This window comes from Thalassophryne amazonica, chromosome 10 (assembly GCF_902500255.1).
Source record: "Thalassophryne amazonica chromosome 10, fThaAma1.1, whole genome shotgun sequence".
Lineage (NCBI taxonomy): Eukaryota > Metazoa > Chordata > Actinopteri > Batrachoidiformes > Batrachoididae > Thalassophryne > Thalassophryne amazonica.
This window is the reverse complement of record NC_047112.1, coordinates 27,388,713-27,409,509: the sequence shown is the minus strand read 5'-3', so window position 1 is coordinate 27,409,509 and position 20,797 is coordinate 27,388,713. Positions and strand designations below refer to the sequence as shown.

General features: G+C 40.5%; 1 protein-coding gene and 1 long non-coding RNA gene across 2 annotated transcripts in view; one reads left to right on the top strand and one right to left on the bottom strand.

Moving 5' to 3' along the window:
• Positions 1-20,797, top strand: part of LOC117518492 — a 54,297-nt gene that overhangs the window by 21,450 nt on the left and 12,050 nt on the right. The window lies entirely within an intron of this gene.
• The window catches only part of LOC117518490 (type I iodothyronine deiodinase-like), a 40,408-nt gene continuing 27,017 nt past the window's right edge, over positions 7,407-20,797 (bottom strand). The window contains exon 4 of the mRNA XM_034179625.1: positions 7,407-9,402. Within this exon, the coding sequence (XP_034035516.1) occupies positions 9,337-9,402 (66 nt within the window). The 3' untranslated portion in view covers positions 7,407-9,336. The remainder of the gene's footprint in view (positions 9,403-20,797) is intronic.

Below are 20,797 nucleotides of genomic sequence, written 5' to 3'. Positions count from 1 at the left end.
GAAGAGCAGTGGGGAGACCACACACCCCTAAGGGGCACCAATGCTGATTGTCTGTGTGTTGGATGTGATGCTCCCCAGCATCACTTGCTGTGTCCTGTCCGTCAGGAAGTTGGAGATCCACTGACAGGTGGGAGCTGGCACAGAGAAGTTGGAGACTTTTTTTGTGGACAATGTGTGGAACAGTCCATGAACAAGATCTTCATGTACATCCCTGCAGAGTCCAGGTGCTGCAGGATGTGATGCAGTCCCATGTTGACTGTATCCTCAACTGACCTGTTTGCCTGGTAGGCAAACTGCAGGGGGTCCAGCATGTGTCCTGTGATGTCCTTCAGGTGGCTCAACACCAGCCATTCAAAACATTTCATGACTACGGATGTCAAGGTGACGGTCCTGTTCTGGAGGGTTCCTTTGGGACTGCGGGATTCTGTTTTGCATCAGCATAATTGCAGGCACAACAGCTCAGCACAGTAAAAGGCAGAGATATAATCATGTTGCCTCCTGGTGACTGCAGTTCTGATTCAGGGGCAGATCCGGGGGGTGGGGAGCACCAAAAAAAAAAACACACTGAATGATGTGCTTCAGCAGGGTTGTTCACTTTTTTAGCCAAAGATAGTTCAAATGTTTGCTGTTGCTTAACATCATAACATCACATTCAAGATTGTACAAGTTCAAATCAATTCCACAAAATTAATTTTATTTTGGAATGAAATATGCACCAAAATGCATGACATGGCACCTAAAAAATCTGTATTTTCTGGGAGGGGAGCATGCCCGCAGTCCCTCCGAGGGAAGTGTAGCCGTGATACATCCATGCCCCCACCCACCCTTTTACAAAATCCTGGATCTGCCCCTGTCCTGATTCTCCTTGTAGGGAGTTGCTACAGGTGGTGAGTAAAGTAATGAAAAATGCCCTCTTTGCCGGTGTTCTACCTCAGCTTATGGTAAACAAAACTTTGGCCATAGAGACAAATGTCCCACAGGCATTTGCAGTTCTGCTGAGGCAACAGTGCAGAAAATGTCACCTGTTGAATGACAGTGAGTTGAAAGGACTGATGACCTTCTTGTATTTCCAGCTCTTGGAGCAAAAATACTGTTGACTGTAAATGTTGTGTGCATTTAAAGATTTGCCTACATCACTGCTTCCCAAAGTGTGGGGTGCCGCCCCCTAATGTGACATGAAGGTACTGCAGTAGGCCCGTGCTAGGTCATTAACAATAAATAAAACCATCTCTGATTTTCAGTTTTGTTAATAAAGTTAAAAGTTACCTAAAAAGATTGTTTTAAAATGCAATCAAAACTAATACAGCAAAGCCATGGGATTTAACTGTGGTATTCTTCCTTCCCCTGACCTATTTTAACATAATATATACAGTAGGGATACAACTTTTTAATTGTTTTCTTCAAAAACAATTTTCCTGCAACATATGGAAATTTACTTTTATCCACAAGTAACTAAAGTGAACTCACTTCTGCACCATCTTAGAGGTGGGCGATACCAGGAATTTTGGTATTGATCCAATACCAAGTAAATACAGGCCCAGTATCGCTGATATCAATACCGATACTTTTTCATATTTAAGCTTCATAGATCCAAAAGACCTAGGATAGAATTTCACCAAACATTGTATGTGACAACAAAATACTTTATTATCACAATCAACATTTTTGTTTAAAAAAATATCACACAACTTAAAACCAAATCTCCTGAGGTAGAGAGCTGACAAACCACAATACAAGGGTGCGCTGCTCCGTGTTGTGTGACACAGCGCAGTGCTGCTCTTACAGACAGAGAGTAGACTTTGATGAATCTGCGTGCGCAGCAATCAGTGCATGCAGGAGAGAAAACAGATTATCGATCTTTATACATGAGGATCATTCAATATCAATACCAGCGTTGGTATCAATATTATCGATATTAGGATCGATCCATCCACCTTTAGTGATTAGGATGTATTGCTGAGTCATCATGCCTTTTCCCCTTTTTTATTGTTGAACCAGGGTTTTAGTTTTCGGAAATCCACCCAATCGCGACAGAGTATAAAAATGTCAAAGTTAGTCGTGGGTGAAATTTTTTGTTCAAATACACACACAAAAAAAAAGAAAAAAAAAAAAGCCCATTTTACCCAGATTTTCAGAGAGAATGCAGAACAACCAGCATGTACATTTGCTGCCTTCGTCCTTAAATAAGGGCCACCTGTTTGACACATTTTTTTCCACAAAGAAAAATGCAGACACTGCTATTTTTTTGAACAGCCTAATATTCCTTTTTCTTCACCTTCTATAAAGTAATAACAAATTTGATATACAACCCCAATTCCAATGAAGTTGGGACATTGTGTAAAATGTAAATAAAAACAGAATACAATGATTTGCAAATCCTCTTCAACCTATATTAAATTGAATACATTATAAGATATTTCATGTTCAAACTGATAAACTTTATTGTTTTTGTGCAAATATTTGCTCATTTTGAAATGTAATTTTTTTTCATATTTTCATTTGGAATAGAAGCTGTTATTAGGATTTTGAGGTTTACTACTTTTTTAAAAACACACTGCAGTTACTTTGAACAGAAGTGTTCAAATCTGATTTGACACATGCACAGATTCTAAATACACATTTACAGATTCCTGTACATATTAGCACATCTCAGTACACATTTACAAATCAGATTATGGACACACAGATTGAAATAAAGTTACGCAACTCCCCACACGAATTTGCAAACAATTTGGCTACAATAATGGCCCCATGTCATGTTTTAATTTGGCCAGGATAACTGCAAAATCTGGTCTTAATCCACTATCTGGTGTTGTGAATTATCTCCCCCATTCTGAATAATTATAGGCCTCTCTCTGATTGACCTTTTAAAATATTTTGTAGTGCATTTGTCAATCTCTCCATTTCAATCAGCATTTAGGGTTTATTAGTCTGTGGAAATTGCAGAGTGGTGAACAACATTGTTCTTACTGTAGAAGAGGGCTCCATTCCCTTACGTTTGTGATACAACTGATCATTGCATAATGTGAGAAACAAGAATCATTCTAGCAGTTCATTGTTCAACTCTTGTTGAAGGCATAGCCATCGGAAGGATCAGTGGGTTAACAATGACACTATATCTGAATTAACAGCTATAAAACATGGGGTACCCCAGGGTTCTCTTTTTGGTCCCTTATTACTGCTTGATATAGTATGTCTGTTACATCATGTGCAGCTGTTGAAAAGCATTTCACTGTTCTGATGACACTAAGCTTTATATGCTTTTCAATTCAGATAACATTCATTTCATATTAGTATCTGTAGGAGCTTCACCTGGATGGTCTTATTTTCTGCTTTGCCACAAGCTAGCATTGGAGGTCTTCAGTCGATTCAGAATTCTACTATAAAAGCTGTAATTAGGAAAAGATCCCAATCCCAATTTCAGTCTAATTTCATTAGATACCCACTGATGAAACATCACAATTTAAAATATTAACATCTGAAATTTTAAATTGTCTGGAACCCTCATAGTTAAAGCCTATGATGTTCCCTATTCTGAACCAATGTTTCTGTGTAGGCTCTCAGTTGTCCAGGTGGTTTCCATAGTACAGAAGCTTGAATCTTCGACTGGACTGAGTTGCTTGACGCGAGGACATTTCGCTTCAAATCGCAGAAGCTTCCTCAGCTAAAATTCTTGCTCTGGAAGTCTGACTGCTGTCTGACTCTTGTAGAGAGTCAGTTTCTTCTCTACAAGAGTCCAGTCGAAGATTCAAGCTTCTCTACCATTCTGAACCAATGACTGCTCCATGTACCAAAGATAAAGGTCAGTGGGCCACAGAGCCTTTTCATATCTTGCAGGTGTTCTGTGAAACAGTTTGCCCACATAAGACAGCTGTTCTCATTTATGAGTAATGCATTCAGTATATTTTATCTATCTATATATTAATTAAATGGGTGATTAGTGTTTGTTCCCTTAAATTTCACAGGATGTTTGCATGATACAAACATTTATTTTTCTAATTATCCAGGTCTGTGTCACAGTGGCAGCAGACTACGTAGCTAAACCCACAATTCCTTATCCTCGGCCACATCCTCCAACTATTGCTGGGGAATCCTGAGGCACTTGTAAGACAACTGGGAGATCTAATCCCTCCAGGGTATGCTGGGTCTTCCCTGAGGCGTCCTCTCAGCTGGACATATCTGGAAGACCTTCCTAAGGAGATGTCCAGGAGGCATCCTCAAACGTCCAGCTGGCTCCTTTTATTGAGAATCAACCACTTGACTCTGTACCTCCTGGCTATTCAAGCTTCTCGCCCTGTTGATACAAGTCCAGATACCCTACAAAGGAACCTCACTTCTGTCTCTTGTATGTGCAGTCTTAGTCTTCTTCTACAACCCCTGGCAAAAATTATGGAATCACCGGCCACAGAGGATGTTCATTCAGTTGTTTAATTTTGTAGAAAAAAAGCAGATCACAGACATGACACAAAACTAAAGTCATTTCAAATGGCAACTTTCTGGCTTTAAGAAACACTATAAGAAATCAGGAAAAAAAAAAAAAATTGTGGCAGTCAGTAACGGTTACTTTTTTTAGACCAAGCAGAGGGAAAAAAAAATTATGGAATCATGAAAAACAAAAGAACGCTCCAACACATCACTAGTATTTTGTTGCACCACCTCTGGCTTTTATAACAGCTTGCAGTCTCTGAGGCATGGACTTGAGTGACAAACAGTACTCTTCATCAATCTGGCTCCAACTTTCTCTGATTGCTGTTTCCAGATCAGCTTTGCAGGTTGGAGCCTTGTCATGGACCATTTTCTTCAACTTCCACCAAAGATTTTCAATTGGATTAAGATCCAGACTATTTGCAGGCCATGACATTGACACCATGCGTCTTTTAGCAAGGAATGTTTTCAGTTTTTGCTCTATGGCAAGATGCATTATCATCTTGAAAAATGATTTCATCATCCCCAAACTTCGTTTCAATTGATGGGATACCTGACATGCAGCCCCATATCATCAATGACTGGAAATTTACATGTTCTCTTCAGGCAGTCATCTTTATCTCATTGGAACGGCACCAAACAAAAGTTCCAGCATCATCACCTTGCCCAATGCAGATTCATCACTGAATATGACTTTCATCCAGTCATCCACAGTCCATGATTGCTTTTCCTTAGCCCATTGTAACCTTGTTTTTTTCTGTTTAGGTGTTGATGGCTTTTGTTTAGCTTTTCTGTATGTAAATCCCATTTCCTTTAGGCGGTTTCTTACAGTTCGGTCACAGACATTGACTCCAGTTTCCTCCCATTCGTTCATTTGTTTTGTTGTGCATTTTCGATTGAGACATATTGCTTTAAGTTTTCTCTCTTGACGCTTTGATGTCTTCCTTGCTCTACCAGTATGTTTGCCTTTAACAACCTTCCCATGTTTGTATATGGTCCAGAGTTTAGACACAGCTGACTGAACAACCAACATCTTTTGCAACATTGCGTGATGATTTACCCTCTTAAGAGTTTGATAAGCCTCTCCTTTGTTTCAATTGACATCTCTTGTGTTGGAGCCATGATTCATGTCAGTCCACTTGGTGCAACAGCTCTCCAAGGTGTGATCACTCCTTTTTAGATGCAGACTAACAAGCAGATCTGATTTGATGCAGGTGTTAGTTTTGGGGATGAAAATTTACAGGGTGATTCCATAATTTATTCCTCAGAATTGAGTGAGTCCATATTTTTTTTTCCCCTCTGCTTGGTCTAAAAAGTAACCGTTACTGACTGCCACAATTTTTTTTTCCTGATTTCTTAGTGTTTCTTAAAGCCAGAAAGTTGCCATTTGAAATGACTTTAGTTTTGTGTCATGTCTGTGATCTTTTTTTCTACAAAATTAAACAACTGAATGAACATCCTCCGAGGCCGGTGATTCCATAATTATTGCCAGGGGTTTGTATAACAAAATGCAAGTAGTTTCCCCAAGATGCTCATTATGCACCAATTATAAATATCCAAAACTAAATCAGAAAGGAGCTTATTTTCAAGTCAAATTACACTTAGAGGTTTGCAATGCAATCAAAAATTAGAAGGGCACTCGGTAGAGCGCATACCTCTGCCACGCTACATATCAATATCGAAGGATGTGGATTCACAAAAGGGCAAACATACATTATGCTATATGAGGTCTGTTAGAAAAGTATCAGACCTTTTTATTTTCTGCAAAGCCTGACGGATTTCAATCATGTGTGTTTGCATGAGCCAACCTTGAACCTTCGTGCGCATGCGTGAACTTTTTCACCCGTCGATTGCATCATTTTCTGGTAAGCAGCCTTTGTGAGGACATGTAGTGCGCTCAGCGGATTTTCATTTCAAGGAAAAAGCCATAACGACTGGAGCAGCGCAGCATCAAATTTTGCCAGAAACTGGGTGACAGCCAGGTGGAACCCATTCGGATGATTCAGACGGCTTTCGGTGACTTTTCAGTCGTGCGACTATCTGAGAAATTGTGGAAGAGGTGGGCATGTCACAGCATGTCCTGTGAGACTTCAACACGGAGGCGCTTTTGCTGCGCCATCAGCAGCAGCATGAATTTCACAGCCACTCTTCATGGCCAAATCTTATGTCACAGTGGAATGGACCAAAAGAGTGCTGATGTCCACCTCTTCCGCAGTTTCTCGAATAGTCACATGACGGGTCCCGCATCACCACAGCGTTCACTTTGGAATGATCTGGTCATTTCAGCATGTTGATGGCCGACCGGAGCGTGGCTTGCTCTCCACCGTTGTGCAGATGTCTTTAAACCGGTTGTACCGCTCCTTAATCTGTGTGATGCCCATAGGATCGTCATCGAAAGCTGTCTGAATCTTCCAAATGGTTTCCACCTGGCTGTCACCCAGTTTCTGGCAAAATTTGACAGTAGCGCTACTCCAGTCGTTCCGTTTTTTTCCTTGAAATGAAAATCCGCCTAGCGCACTATACATGTTCTCACACAAAGGTTGCTTATCAGCAAATGATGCAATCAACAGGCGTGAAAAAAGTTCACGCATGCGCATGATGGTGCAAGGTTGGGTCATGCAAGCACACGTGATTCAAATCCATCAGGTTTTTGCAAAAAATAAAAAAGGTCTGATACTTTTCTAACAGACCTTGTATTCCAGAGTTTAATCCGGATCATCACCAAATTTTAATCGACTGATCCTGGACATATTTCCCATCATTCCACCAAATTTGGTTCAAATGCGTTCAAAACTGAGTTATCTCGTTAACAGACAAACACCGGTGAAAACAACCTCCATGGCGGAGGTAAAAAGTCTAATCTGAATTTACCTTGGAGCATGTAAAATCTTAACATAAAAAATACAATGACGCAGATACCACTTATGTTGATTTTCTGTTTAATGATTTTAAAAATTAGTTACATCTTTTTATTTTATCCATTTTTAATACTTTAAATTAACAGCACAGAAACATCAAGACTACATTTCCTGTTCATTGTGACACCTCAAACAAACTGATCCGACAGGTCTCCACATTTCAGTTTATCAAGCTACAGAAGCCAATGGTTTAATCTGTAACTGTCATTAAGAAAATCAGAGCCCTGTCTAAACTCAGAGGCTGAGAGGTGTTTTCAGATTACAGGACACACTTAAAGCCATGTTGGTGCAAATATGGACAGTTCTCAAAGTGACCGTTTTATTCACAGGACTGTTGGTACTCATTCCACAGAGCTGCCATCACCCCTGCATAAGTAAGAATGATGTGCCCGCCTACCTGCATCTCTGTCATGTGTCACACAGAGTTATACGTAATTATTCATTTCCTCTGTTGCAAATTAACATGGGATAAGGTATTTTGTAGCAACTGGTTAAAAACTATCCCAACCAGTTTAGACATGATGTCAGCGTCACGCAACATCTCAGAGTACTTCCTGTTCCAAAAAATTGATATATTGGTGATAAGTGTAGCAGTGATCAAAAAGTATTTAAAGGAAAGAAGAAGCCAAAATCTCCAAAAAAAAAAGTCCCCCCACACACACAAACTGCACTGAGCCAGTTTGCAAGCTAAAGTTGATAAAGTTCAGGTCATCTAGTTTTATTAGAGTCGTGTAAGCTGGAGTCAGTTAATCAACTGACCAATTGCCCGTTGTAAAATTAGACAGAGTTGTTGCCTTTTTGAGCACATATTAACATAAGTACTTGGAGCCAGAAAGCACAGTTTAAACAGATGTCAGACTGATTTCACTAACTAGACAGGCCGCATGAACAAATTTTATTAAAGCTGGCCCACCAAAGTATAAATTGTTCCAAAAACAGATAGTTGTAAAGGAGACAATTTTGGACAGTACAAATATATTTCCTTCACACTGTTAAATTATTATTGCTAGCAGCTGCATGAGTGTGCCAGCAGGGCATGCTAGAGGTATAGAGAACCACTGTAGGTCACAATAATCTCGCAGACAACAGCAAACAGTACATAGCTATGTCTACTACATAATTTGTTTTTGTCAATCTGGCTCGAGGCCATGCTAGTTATTTAGCCGCCACAGCCCAGTTAATGGCTTGCCATTGTAGCGGCTGCACTCTGAGTTGTGTTATGACTCTGCCCATTCGTTCCCCTCAGGATGCAAACTCACGATCCTTGGCATAGAAGTTGGGCTCTCTAACCAGAAGGCTAAAACCCAGGGCTCTGGCCTTATGACCAGGGAATCCTTTTGAGCTGCTGGGAGTGAGGTTTACTAACTACATCTCCACAGCAACACCTGCTGGCATCCGTTACACCATGCCATTGTACTTTAGGTATGATGTGTCCAGAAAGTATTCACAGCGCTTCCCTTTTTTCCCCCCACATTTTGTTATGTTACAGCTTTATTCCAAAATGGATGAAATTCATTTTTTCCACTCAAGAGTCTACACACAATACCCCATAATGACATGTGAAAAAAAAAGAAAAAAAACCAAAACATTAAGAAATCACATGTATATAAGTATTCACAGCCTTTGCCATGATGCTCAAAATTGAGATCAGGTGCATCTTATTCCCACTGATAATCCTTGAGATGTTTCTACAGCTTAACTGGAGTCTACCTGGGGTAAATTCAGTTGATTGGAAAGGCGCACATTTTTTATGCTGTCATTATGGGGTGTTGTGATTAGAATTTTGAGGGGGAAAAATTACTCCATTTTGGAATAAGGCTGTAAAAAAAAAACAAAATGTGGAAAAAGCAAAGAGCTGTGAATACTTTCTTTCTAGGTGCACTGTAAATGGTAAGAGTCATAGAACAAATACATTATAATCCTAAAGAAGCTCTCTCACTCACACACACAAAAAGGTGATGCACATGTAGCTGTACATGAAGACATTTCTTTCCTATTTCATCTTCTCCAGGAATGATCGTACCTCCAACAGATTGTAGTCAAAAGGCCCAATCCCCCCCTGAGCAACACAGAGAGAAGGGAATGTTAACATGCAATCAAGACAGACAAGCCCTCACCCCCACACTGATCAAGAGGTACAATAGTGTTCAAAACAATAGTAGTGCTATGTGACTAAAAAGATTAATCCAGGTTTTGAGTATATTTCTTATTGTTACATGGGAAACAAGGTACCAGTAGATTCTCACAAATCCAACAAGACCAAGCATTCATGATATGCACTCTTAAGGCTATGAAATTGGGCTATTAGTAAAAAAAAAAAAAAAAAAAAAAAGTAGAAAAGGGGGTGTTCACAATAATACTGTAGTAGTGTGGCATTCAGTCAGTGAGTTTGTCAATTTTGTGGAACAAACAGGTGTGAATCAGGTGTCCCCTATTTAAGGATGAAGCCAGCACCTGTTGAACATGCTTTTCTCTTTGAAAGCCTGAGGAAAATGGGACATTCAAGACATTGTTCAGAAGAACAGCGTAGTTTGATTAAAAAGTTGATTGGAGAGGGGAAAACTTATACGCAGATGCAAAAAATTATAGGCTGTTCAACTACAATGATCTTCAATGCTTTAAAATGGAAAAAAAAAAAAAAAAGACGCGTGGAAGAAAATGGAAAACAACCATCAAAATGTATAGAAGAATAACCAGAATGGCAAAGGCTCACCCATTGATCAGCTCCAGGATGATCAAAGACAGTCTGGAGTTACCTGTAAGTGAAGTGACAGAAGACGCCTGTGTGAAGCTAATTTATTTGCAAGAATCCCCCGCAAAGTCCCTCTGTTAAATAAAAGACATGTGCAGAAGAGGTTACAATTTGCCAAAGAACACAACTGGCCTAAAGAGAAATGGAGGAATATTTTGTGAACTGATGAGAGTAAAACTGTTCTTTTTGGGTCCAAGGGCCGCAGACAGTGAGAGACAACCCCCAAACTCTGAATTCAAGCCACAGTTCACAGTGAAGACAGTGAAGCATGGTGGTGCAAGCATCATGATATGGGCATGTTTCTCCTACTATGGTGTTGGGCCTATATATCGCATACCAAGTATCATGGCTCAGTTTGGATATGTCAAAATACTTGAAGAGGTCATGTTGTCTTATGCTGAAGAGGACATGCCCTTGAAATGGGTGTTTCAACAAGACAATGACCCCAAGCACACTAGTAAATGAGCAAAATCTTGGTTCCAAACCAAGAAAATTAATGCCTCGCAGATGTGAAGAAATCATGAAAAACTGCGGTTATACAACAAAATACTAGTTTAGTGATTCACAGGATTGCTAAAAAAGCAGTTTGAACATAATAGTTTTGAGTTTGTAGCATCAACAGCAGATGCTACTATTACTGTGAACACGCCCTTTTCTACTTTTTTTTTTTTTACCAATAGCCCAATTTCATAGCCTTAAGAGTGTGCATATCATGAATGCTTGGTCCTGTTGGATTTGTGAGAATCTACTGGTACCTTATTTCCCATGTAACAATAAGAAATATACTCAAAACCTGGATTAATCTTTTTAGTCACATAGCACTACTATTATTCTGAACACTACTGTACTTTTCACTAATAGCTCTGCATTAAGAAAGAGAGAAAAAAAAAAAAAAAAAAAAACAGCAGACACCTTGAATCCAAGTTGCTTCTTAATGTTTGTGTTCATGTTTTTAAATAAGTAAAAAAAAAAATTCTAATGTCTCATCAATTCCATCTATCCAAACTAGGACACGGAGCACAATAGTGACTGATGTTTTAGTTGTTAATACATTCATTTGCATAATCATCATTGTAATAAAAAAAAAGGCTTTAAAAAAGGGATGATGTTTACTGTAACGAGGGGACAGAGCCCTTTCAACGCTTTTCTCTGGCCCCGCCCCTGAAAAAAGTAACAGGACAAATGGGAGAAGTTTTTTTTTTTTGTTGTTGTATTTTTTTGGAAATTGCACCTTACTGGCCAGAAGAAAAGTCATGTCACATACACCGTTCAACATAAATAGAGTTGGTGTACATTTGAAACTTTGTGAAGACTGTTGAACTCTGTCGGCTGTGAACGCCGCCTCTTATCACTCTGCACTTAACAGAGGGAGACTCACGCTCACTGTTTCTGTGATAGGCTTGTTGTGTAGTTAAAGCAGAATGTTAAACTGTTTTTTAAAAAAGGTACACCATGATTGTGGTGAAGAAGCAGCTGCCACATGCAACATGTGCATGTATTTGACAAATCTGCTTTAATTTCACCAACAAAATCGATCAACATAATGCCTTGGTCGGGCCATTTTTGTAAACTAAGCCTTGTATTTGTCAACAAATGCTATCGTGGTTGTCCGGTATAATCAAGATCCCTACCATTGGGCCTCCCATTATTTAGTCTACTGTTTACACTGCCCACCCTAATGTGGTATTAGGTTTCTTCAGAAGAGTCTTGGGTACTACTTGACTGTTCCAAATTAATGGTTAGTTGGGGAAACTCAGATGAGAGTATCACTTGCATTGTGAGTGAAACATCAGCGTGGGTGCTTCATCCCAAGACAAATTTCCCCACGAGGGACAATAAAGTTTCTCTCATCTTATCTTATCGTTTTGGCCACGTAGAGCTCTTTGGGTATGAACTCCAACCCAGGTACCTCAGTGTTGAGGACCTTAGCAACCGGAAATGGCCAAGGTGAGGCTCACGATTGACCTGCCTGTGGCAGATAGAGGGTTATTTTTGAGAGATGTGGATGGATAGGTTGTCCACTTGGGTTGTGGCCATGAGTACCCAAGGCAGTTCCATAGTGTGGTGGATGCAGCAACATGTGGGACCTGCAAGTTCCCAGATCTGAACTGATCTGTAAATCCCGAATTCTTGTTATATTTTTGTTAGTAGTGTCATCTAGTGACGAGGTTGGAGACTGCTTTATGTCATTGCTGGTTATGATTTTGTTTCCCCTTCATGTTTTCCCTTTTTGGCAAAGGGGATTCTTGCTCCCTTGCTTTCTCTTGTAATAAGAAATACATGTGATTCTCAATTGTACAAATCAGAGTTCTCAAATGCATTATCCTGCAAAAGCAACCAGCAGACACCGTTGGGAATAACCACAGATTCCTCTTTTCTTCAATCTTTGGCCACTCTACAAAATGTGGAGTAAAATATGTCTCGAGTGACTGTATAAACATGGTGACCTTAATGAGGTCCTGTTCCATGTAGATCAGAAAGGCCCATTCTAAGCTTATTAAAAACATTGTTCATTGCTGCACTAATGAACAAGTGATTATGAATGCTAGATTTCATTTTTAATAAACACCCTTACACAAGTACAAGTAACAAAACTTGTGCTGTGATCCAAATACTTATGTAATGTAATTAATATGAGCTAACCTCAAACATTGAAAACAGACTCATTTCTGAATGGTTAATAAAAAAAAAAAAAACCCTATGTAACTGATATGGACAAAAGGAAACCCTAACATTTGTTAAGTCATTTGAAAGCATGCACTCGTGCCACATCTACCACACCATGTAACTGCCCCAGTGTTGCAGACCGAATGGACCCCCCTAAAACTTGGTCCACCCTGCCTCCACTGCGCATGCGTCATTTCGGAGCAGCAATCGCTTGTCTGAGAGTCTCTACAACCAAAGCGATCAAATGGATTATTAACCATCAGATGACAAGGTAAAACCTCTTAAATCATTCTAAAGTCAGTTTTAAACAGAAACTAGGTCGTTTTAAGCAGAAATGAGGTGATATTCGCTGATGCTTTGAAATGACAAACGCGCATCGAACGCATCAGCTAGCAGCTTGTGTACCTGTGGCGCTCTGATTGCTTCCTCAGTCTTTTATGATGAAATAATGCTGAATGTGTGTGGAAATGATTGTACAAAAGCTTCAGATATCTGTCTGAGATAGATGATGACTGGAGTGCAGTTTGAAGCAGAAACAAGGTGATCCATGAGCCACGGCTGATGCCGCATGTGTAGTGAAGGCAGGGCGGATCAATTTTTAGGGGAACCGTTTGGTCGGCAACACCCGGTCATGGAATGGCAATGACCCAGGCAGACAATCTGTCAGGTCCCAACTTTTGAAAGTACTCTTGCCTTGTGTCCACTGAATGGTCTGTGTAAGTATGGCCAGTGGTGGGCACAGCTAACCAAAAAGTTAGCTTTGATAACAGCTAATCAGCTAACTGAAGTTATTTTATAAAGATAAACCAATAAACCACCCAAAAATTTATCGGAAGCTACAGCCAAGTAATAACTGATACAACTTTCAGTATTGCTTCCAGTACACCTGTAACTACTAACGAGCTGATTTTGAGTTTTAACATCATGATAGGTTCTGATAGCATCAAAGGAGACCACAAACCCAAACAATGAGTCACCACTTCTGTCAGCGCGCGCACACAAACACGTTCTTAACAGAATACAGCAGTGCCACAGTGAAGCAGAGGTCTTGGAAAATAAAGCAGTTTTGACTTATGGTTTTGATTTAATATCAAATTAATCCGGATAGAATAACTCCATTAATGTCAGTTCTGTCATTTGTACAAAGTTAAAATATAACATCTTTTAATTTTAAATAATGCAGTAATTCTGAAGTTTTGTAACAAAAAAAAAACAAAAAAAAACAGATTTCAAAGGGATTATGGGTAAATGAGCCTCCGCTAACACTGATTGGTTGACTCATTCATTCTATGTAAAACCAACATGTTAATGTGAGGTGTGTTGGTGTTTACATATAAATGTGCTTTTATAAAATATGCCTATTTGTTAAAAAAAAGGCCATGTGCAAAAGCCAAAAAGTCAAGTTTTGACTAGACAACCGTCTGATATAACCGGGGTAAAATAAATAGAACACTGCCATCTACTGGCGCTCATACTGCCATGAACACTACTGGCCAGTAGAGACTGAAAACTTGCCAAAGCAAATATTTAAGATAATCCGTGTCTGCTACGTATGGAGCCCTAAAAACGTGCATTCAATATTGTCTTCACACAAATGTTGGCTATTAGCCAACAAACCAGGAGACAGTGTAATGCATTTCCCCATTAGAAATGGATCTGGTCAGAGTATATCATCATGGTTTGGGTGCACAAGGACATATAAAGAACTCTAACTACCCAGCATGGCATCATCTGGAGTTTAAGCACATTAAAAAGGATGCTGAGGGCGAAGCGTCTCCCCATCGTGAGGATGACAATTTAGGTCATATTATGGAGTTCATTTTGAACGAAAGAAAAATGTGTGCACGAATGATCACGGCCAGGAAAACATTGCGCACGTTTTATTAATTTGAGAGCACATTTTATTAATTCGTAAAAAAAAAAAAAAAAAAAAAAAAAAATCACTAAGTGACCTCTCCCAGGTTCCGTAGCTACGTTTAAGATGCATGGAATTTAATAAATGCAAAATGAATTTCAGACATCTCATATATTACTCTGGAACAAAGATGACAGTGTTTGACATAAGCAGGACTCTAAAGAGCAAACAGGAAGCGATTGCAGCTCACAATGATTCCAACTAAAAATAATGGAGAAGCAACCTGGGCTTCTTCTGGTATTTTTACATAAAACAAACAATAATGTCTATAAACCCAGAGAATATATTCACAAGTGTTTTAGGCACAATATACAAAGGGTTTAATGCTGTTGTCCGTGTGGGGCCTGATCAGAGCATCTCAAATGCATTTCTTCTGTCGTGAATGTACTGACATTACCCATAATGCACCTGGACACAGCATGTCCACATTAAAACCTTCAAAATTAGTGCATTACTTTAAAACTAAAACATATTTTCACTTCATAAAACTTCGGACAGTTAATTTAAATAACTTGTACGAAATTAGTTTGGTTAAAATTTTAATCATAAGTTAAAAATGTATGCCTCTGGATGACTTGGGTGATATTGCACTGCTGTTGCGTGGCCTCGCCCCTCCATATGGAGTCCACACAATAACTTTTTTGGTCTTGGTGGTTTACAAATGGAATTTATTTTCTTCAAGAACAGAATGTTGAATAAATGGAGTGCTGTGACGCTTTCAACTTGTAAAATACGTTTTTTTTTTTTTTTTTTCTTGTTGGTTACACAAACCGGTGCCGTCCTCTGGTTCAGGCTGACAAAAGCACCGGGAGCACTCAGAGGGAATTCTTTAAAAATGCTGCATTTATTCAGTAAGTGCCACAATAAGGAATTAAAGTCATCCAGACAGTCTTCTAGGCTGTAATGATGAAGCTGACTGAAATAATTTATGTGAAACAGTATAGGTTGGAACTGTATGAATAGTCACGTGAAGACTGTAGCTTTAGCTGCTGATAAAATCGGTGGACAGCAGTGGGTTAGCACATTCCTTCTGTAGCCAGTCCATTATTTTGGTACCCCAAGCGAAGGCCAAAAAAGTGGTACAGTACTGATGGGTAATTCTGGTACCAGTCCGCTCTGAGAAGCACAACACGTGGCCGAAATGTCTAAGCTGACATTCCTTCATAATGCAAGTGATGCTCCTTATCTCATTCTCTCCAAGTAGGCACTGTTTGAACACACAATCATTCCCCGGGACCAGCGAGCTTGGAACCACTACACAAACCCTATGAAAAATGCTGAAAATCTGTTTCCCCCCCTTCTTTCATTTTTAATGTCATTTCTACACTGAACGGCATGTACCCTTCAACCTGTCTCAGAGTCCACTGCAGAAAACACACTGTGCTTTGTAGCGATTCCGACAATGTCGTGGCTCCAAGAGCATATCGGTACCTCTGTTACCGAGGTTGTTTGGTTCAGAAGTGTCCAGTTACCTAATAAAGGATTCTCTGAGAACACCTAGTACCAAAAACATGCAATCATTACATTATGTCACTGTCTCGCATCCAAGTCTCACAACCATTACTTAACACAGAGCACCAGAACGTGGAATTTTGCTCTTTAAATAGTATCAGCATCACCAAAACAGTGGGTCACCCCTTTGAGTCTGGTCTGCTTGAGGTTTCTTCCTCAATATCAGAGGGCGTTTTTCTTTACCACTGTTGCCTGTATACTTGGTAGGGCTTGGTAAGGTTAGACCTTACTTGTGTGAAGCGCCTTGAGGCAGCTTTGATGTGATTTGGTAAATAAACTAAATTGAAACCAAACACCTCTGTCCACAGATCACGACTCCAGAAGCTCTTCCCAGGCATGGCTTGACCTCAAGAGGCTGAGGACCCAGAGATATGAGCAGAGGACGGGGCAGCTGCTGGGGCAGACCAAATCCCTCCACCCTATTAGGTGCTGGTTGTAAGGAAGGCATGCATATTTACTGCGTTACATTTCTGACCTACTTAAGGCAAGAATTTACTTTGCTGATAGTCATGGTGTAACAGTTAACATTCTGGAATCTGAATCCACCAATCAGCATTTGGATCTTAGTGTTTCATTTCATACAGAAAGTACCCTTCCTTCCTCCAAACATGCCAACTCTCACTTTGCATTTAAAGCATTTTGTTCACTTTTACAAGAATGCGTTTCACGTTTCAGATACAATCTGAAGTTGCATGAATTATCAGCGCCTCTGCTCTGCACGCACTCCAGTCCATGAATGTGCTGTGGCACATTTGTAAAGAAAGCGACACAGCTGAGTTCAGATTTAATCTGTAAATGCAACAAGACATACGATGTCTATTAGAAACGTATCCGACCTTTTTTTCAAAAACCATATGGATTTGAATCACGTGTGATTACATCAGACATGCTTGAACCCTCGTGGGCATGCAAGAGTTTTTTCACGCCTGTCGGTTACATCATTCGCCTGTGGGCAGTCTTTGAGTGAGGAGTGGCCCTTGTCTATTTTTTCATTGTTTAGGAATGGCTCAAACTGCTGCTTTGTTTGATCAAAAGTTTTTCAAAACTAAGGCACAACTGAGTGGACACCATTCGATAAATTCAGCTGGTTTTCGGTAAAAATTTTAACGGCTGATGAGAGATTCTGGTCTGGTAGTGTCGCCGTAAGGACGGCCCACGGCGCCTGACGGCGATCTGCGCTTCGAGGCGGCAGCATCTCGCCATTTCAAGTTGAAAACTTACACATTTCAGGCTCTGTTGACCCAGGAAGTCGTCAGAGAACAGAGAACTTTAAGAAGTCGGCATGAGGAGTTTATTCGGATATTCCATTGTTAACGGACATTTTGTAATGAAAGAACGTGCGGGCAGAGTCGCATGTCGGGCTGGATCCAACCGCGGGGGGTCGCAACAGGAAAAACACCTCCGTTGGAAACCTTAACGGGCAGGTTGGAACATGCCCAAGCTGTTAAACAATTTCTCAGTTACTTGTTGAAAGCCATCAAAAGCCGCCTGAATTTTACAAATGGTTTTCAACACGGAGGTGTTTTTCCTGTCGCGGCGCACACAGATTCGCTGAGTCGTCACAGAAACGACTCGGCGAATTTGCGCGCATGTCTTTCATTACAAAATGTCCTTAAACAGTGGAATGTCTGCATAAAGTCCTCATGCCGGCCTCTTCTGAATCTTCTGTTCTCTCACGACGTCCTGGGTGAATTAAGCTTTAAATTAGGATGTTTTCAGGTCAAAACAGGCCGACGACGGCGCCTGGAAGCGCTGCACGACGTCCCGCTGTGTGGGAAGTTCTTACACCAACAGAAACACCGCATAATCTCATCAGCCGTTAAACCTTTCACCAAAAACCAGCTTAATTTCTTGAATAGTGTCCACTCGGATATTCCTCACAGGTCCAGAAAAAATTTTGATAAAACAACGCGCGCCGTCTCGAGCAGCATGTGAAACAAAGGAATTCAGCCGAGAGGGCGGGACCACATCTCACTCAAGGCCTGCCCACAGGGAAATGACGTCACCGACACGCGTGAAAAAACCCACGCATGCGCACGAGGGTGCAAGCATGATTGGTGTAATCGCACGTCATTCAAATCCATATAGTTAAAAAAATATATATAAAAGGGTCGGTTTATTATCTAATAGACCTCGTATTAATAGTTTTTACCTGTCCCGGGGGATTTTTATGATTAAGGTGAATCGAGCACTCACAGACTCGATCAATAATGTTTTTACATGCTCTGGTTACAGCAAAGGGCTTGAACAGCAAAAAAAAAAAAAATGTTGATACATGGCTGAGGGAGTGTGTTAGTCCATCCCAGCCAGCTGGTGCCAATAACTCAAAATCAAATGCCAGTGTTGTGTAATTCACCAAATTAGAACATATAGCGATGACAAAGCCTATTGCATCTGGTCACGTTTTGATGCACCAGATTGATTGAAAAAGCAATTTTGTTTTGCCTATCCTCAGTGGTGGGTACAGATAACCAAAATATTAACTTTGATAACAGATAATCAGATAACTGAAAAGTTATCTTCGATAAAGCTAAAATGATAAACCACCCAAAAATGTATCGGAAGTTACAGATAACCGATAAATTCCAGTATTGTCTCCGGTACACTTGGAACTACTAAACAAGCTGATCGAGTTTTAACACAACGATCGCTTTTGGAAGCATCAAAAGCAACAGCAGACCCAAACAATGAGTCAGCACTTCTGTCCTTGAGCGTCTTGCCCCCTGTTGGAAGCTTCAGCTTACTACATGGCTTCCAGTATAGATGCAACTGAGAGGAGCCGCAAAGCTCAACTCCCTATCCAATCAACACTGCTGTCAGGCGGAGGTCTTGGAAAATAAAGCAGTGCTGATTTATGGTTTGGTGTATAAATAAAATGAATGATAGAATAACTCCATTAATGTCAATTCTGTCATTTGTGCAAAGATATAACATACGAGGTCTGTTAGAAAACTATCCAACCTTTTTATTTTTTTTTTAAAAACTATATGGATTTGAATCATGCGCTTGCATCAGCCAAGCTTGATCCTTCGTGCGCATGCGTGAGTTTTTTCACGCCTGTCGGTTGCGTCATTCGCCTGTGGGCAGGCTTTGAGTGAGCACTGGTCCACCCGCCTCATCAGATTTTCATTGTCAGGGAAATGGCTGAGCGATTGGAGCAACGCTGAATCAAATTTTTCCAGAAACTGAGAGACAGCCAGGTGGAAACCATTCGGAAGATTCAGACGCCTTTCGGTGAGGATACTCTGGGCGTCACACAGATTAAGGAGCATTACAACTAGATTAAAGACGGCCCACAGCAGCGGAGGGCGCGCCGCGCTCCGAGCGGCCATCGACAGGCTGAACTGACCAGATCATTTCCAAAGTGAACGCTGTGTTGATCTGGGATGTCGTCTGACTACCAGAGAAATTGCAGAAGAGGTGGACATCAGCACTTCTGTGGCACATTCCACTGTTACAGGAGATTTTGTAATGAAAAACGTGCGGAGGAATTCGCGCGTTGGGATGGAGCTGCAATGGCGCACAACAAAAAGCACATCCGTGTTGGAAGTCTCACAGGACAAGTTGTGACATGCCCAGCTGTTACACAATTTCTCAGATACTCACTCGACTGAAAAGCCACCGAAAGCCGTCTGAATCTTCCGAATGGTTTCCAATACGGACGTGCTTTTTGTTGTGTGCCATGATCTACTGGTGCTAGCGTGAGTTTTGACCTTTTTCAGCTGCTTTTTCATTCCTGCAAGAATTTTTGGATCGCACCGAGTTTCAGGTTAATCGCGCGTCCTGCATCGTGTAATTAAAGTTGGAGTAACGAACTGCGTTTAACATCTCACGACCACTTCTCTCATTGTGCCTCTGCAAACACCGCAGACCTGTCTTGTAATGTTTTTTGTTTTGTTTTTAAACTTTGATGTCTCTCATCAAGAGTTTTTGTAAATTAAGTTTGAAAAAAAAAAAAGCTTCTGGAAACACGAGTCTGACGTGTGGTTTTTGAACGTACAATGTGTGTGAGAACATAAATCGGGCGCTTTGAACTTTTACAACGTGCGGTTCTGTGGTACAGTTTGAGGTGGAACCGAGTACAGTGATTGAAAATAGTGTCTGCCCAGCTTCAGTCTGAATACTGCCATGAACACTACTGGCCAGTAGATGGCAGTAGAGACCTTGAAAACGTGCAAACAAAATTCCAGATAATCTGTGTTTCTACTTGCTACGTTTAAGATGCGTGGAATTTAATAAAAGCAAACAATAACAACGTCTATAAACCCAGAAAATATATTCACGAGAGTTTGCCACTAGAGTTTAATGCTGTTGTTCTGATCAGAGTGTCTCAAATGCATTCTCCTGTCGTGAACGTACTGAGATTACCCTATCACCCATAATGCACCTGGACACAGCATGCCCACACTAAAACCTTAAAAATTAGCACATTACTTTAAAACTAAAACATATCTGATATTTTCACTTTAAAAAAACTTCAGAAGCAACATTAGTTAGTAAGTAAGTAAAGTAAGTCCCTTCGGCTGCTCCTTTGTTTGCACTCGGGGTCGCTACAGCAAATCCAAGGTGGATCTGCATGTTGAATTGGCACAGGTTTTACGCCGGCTG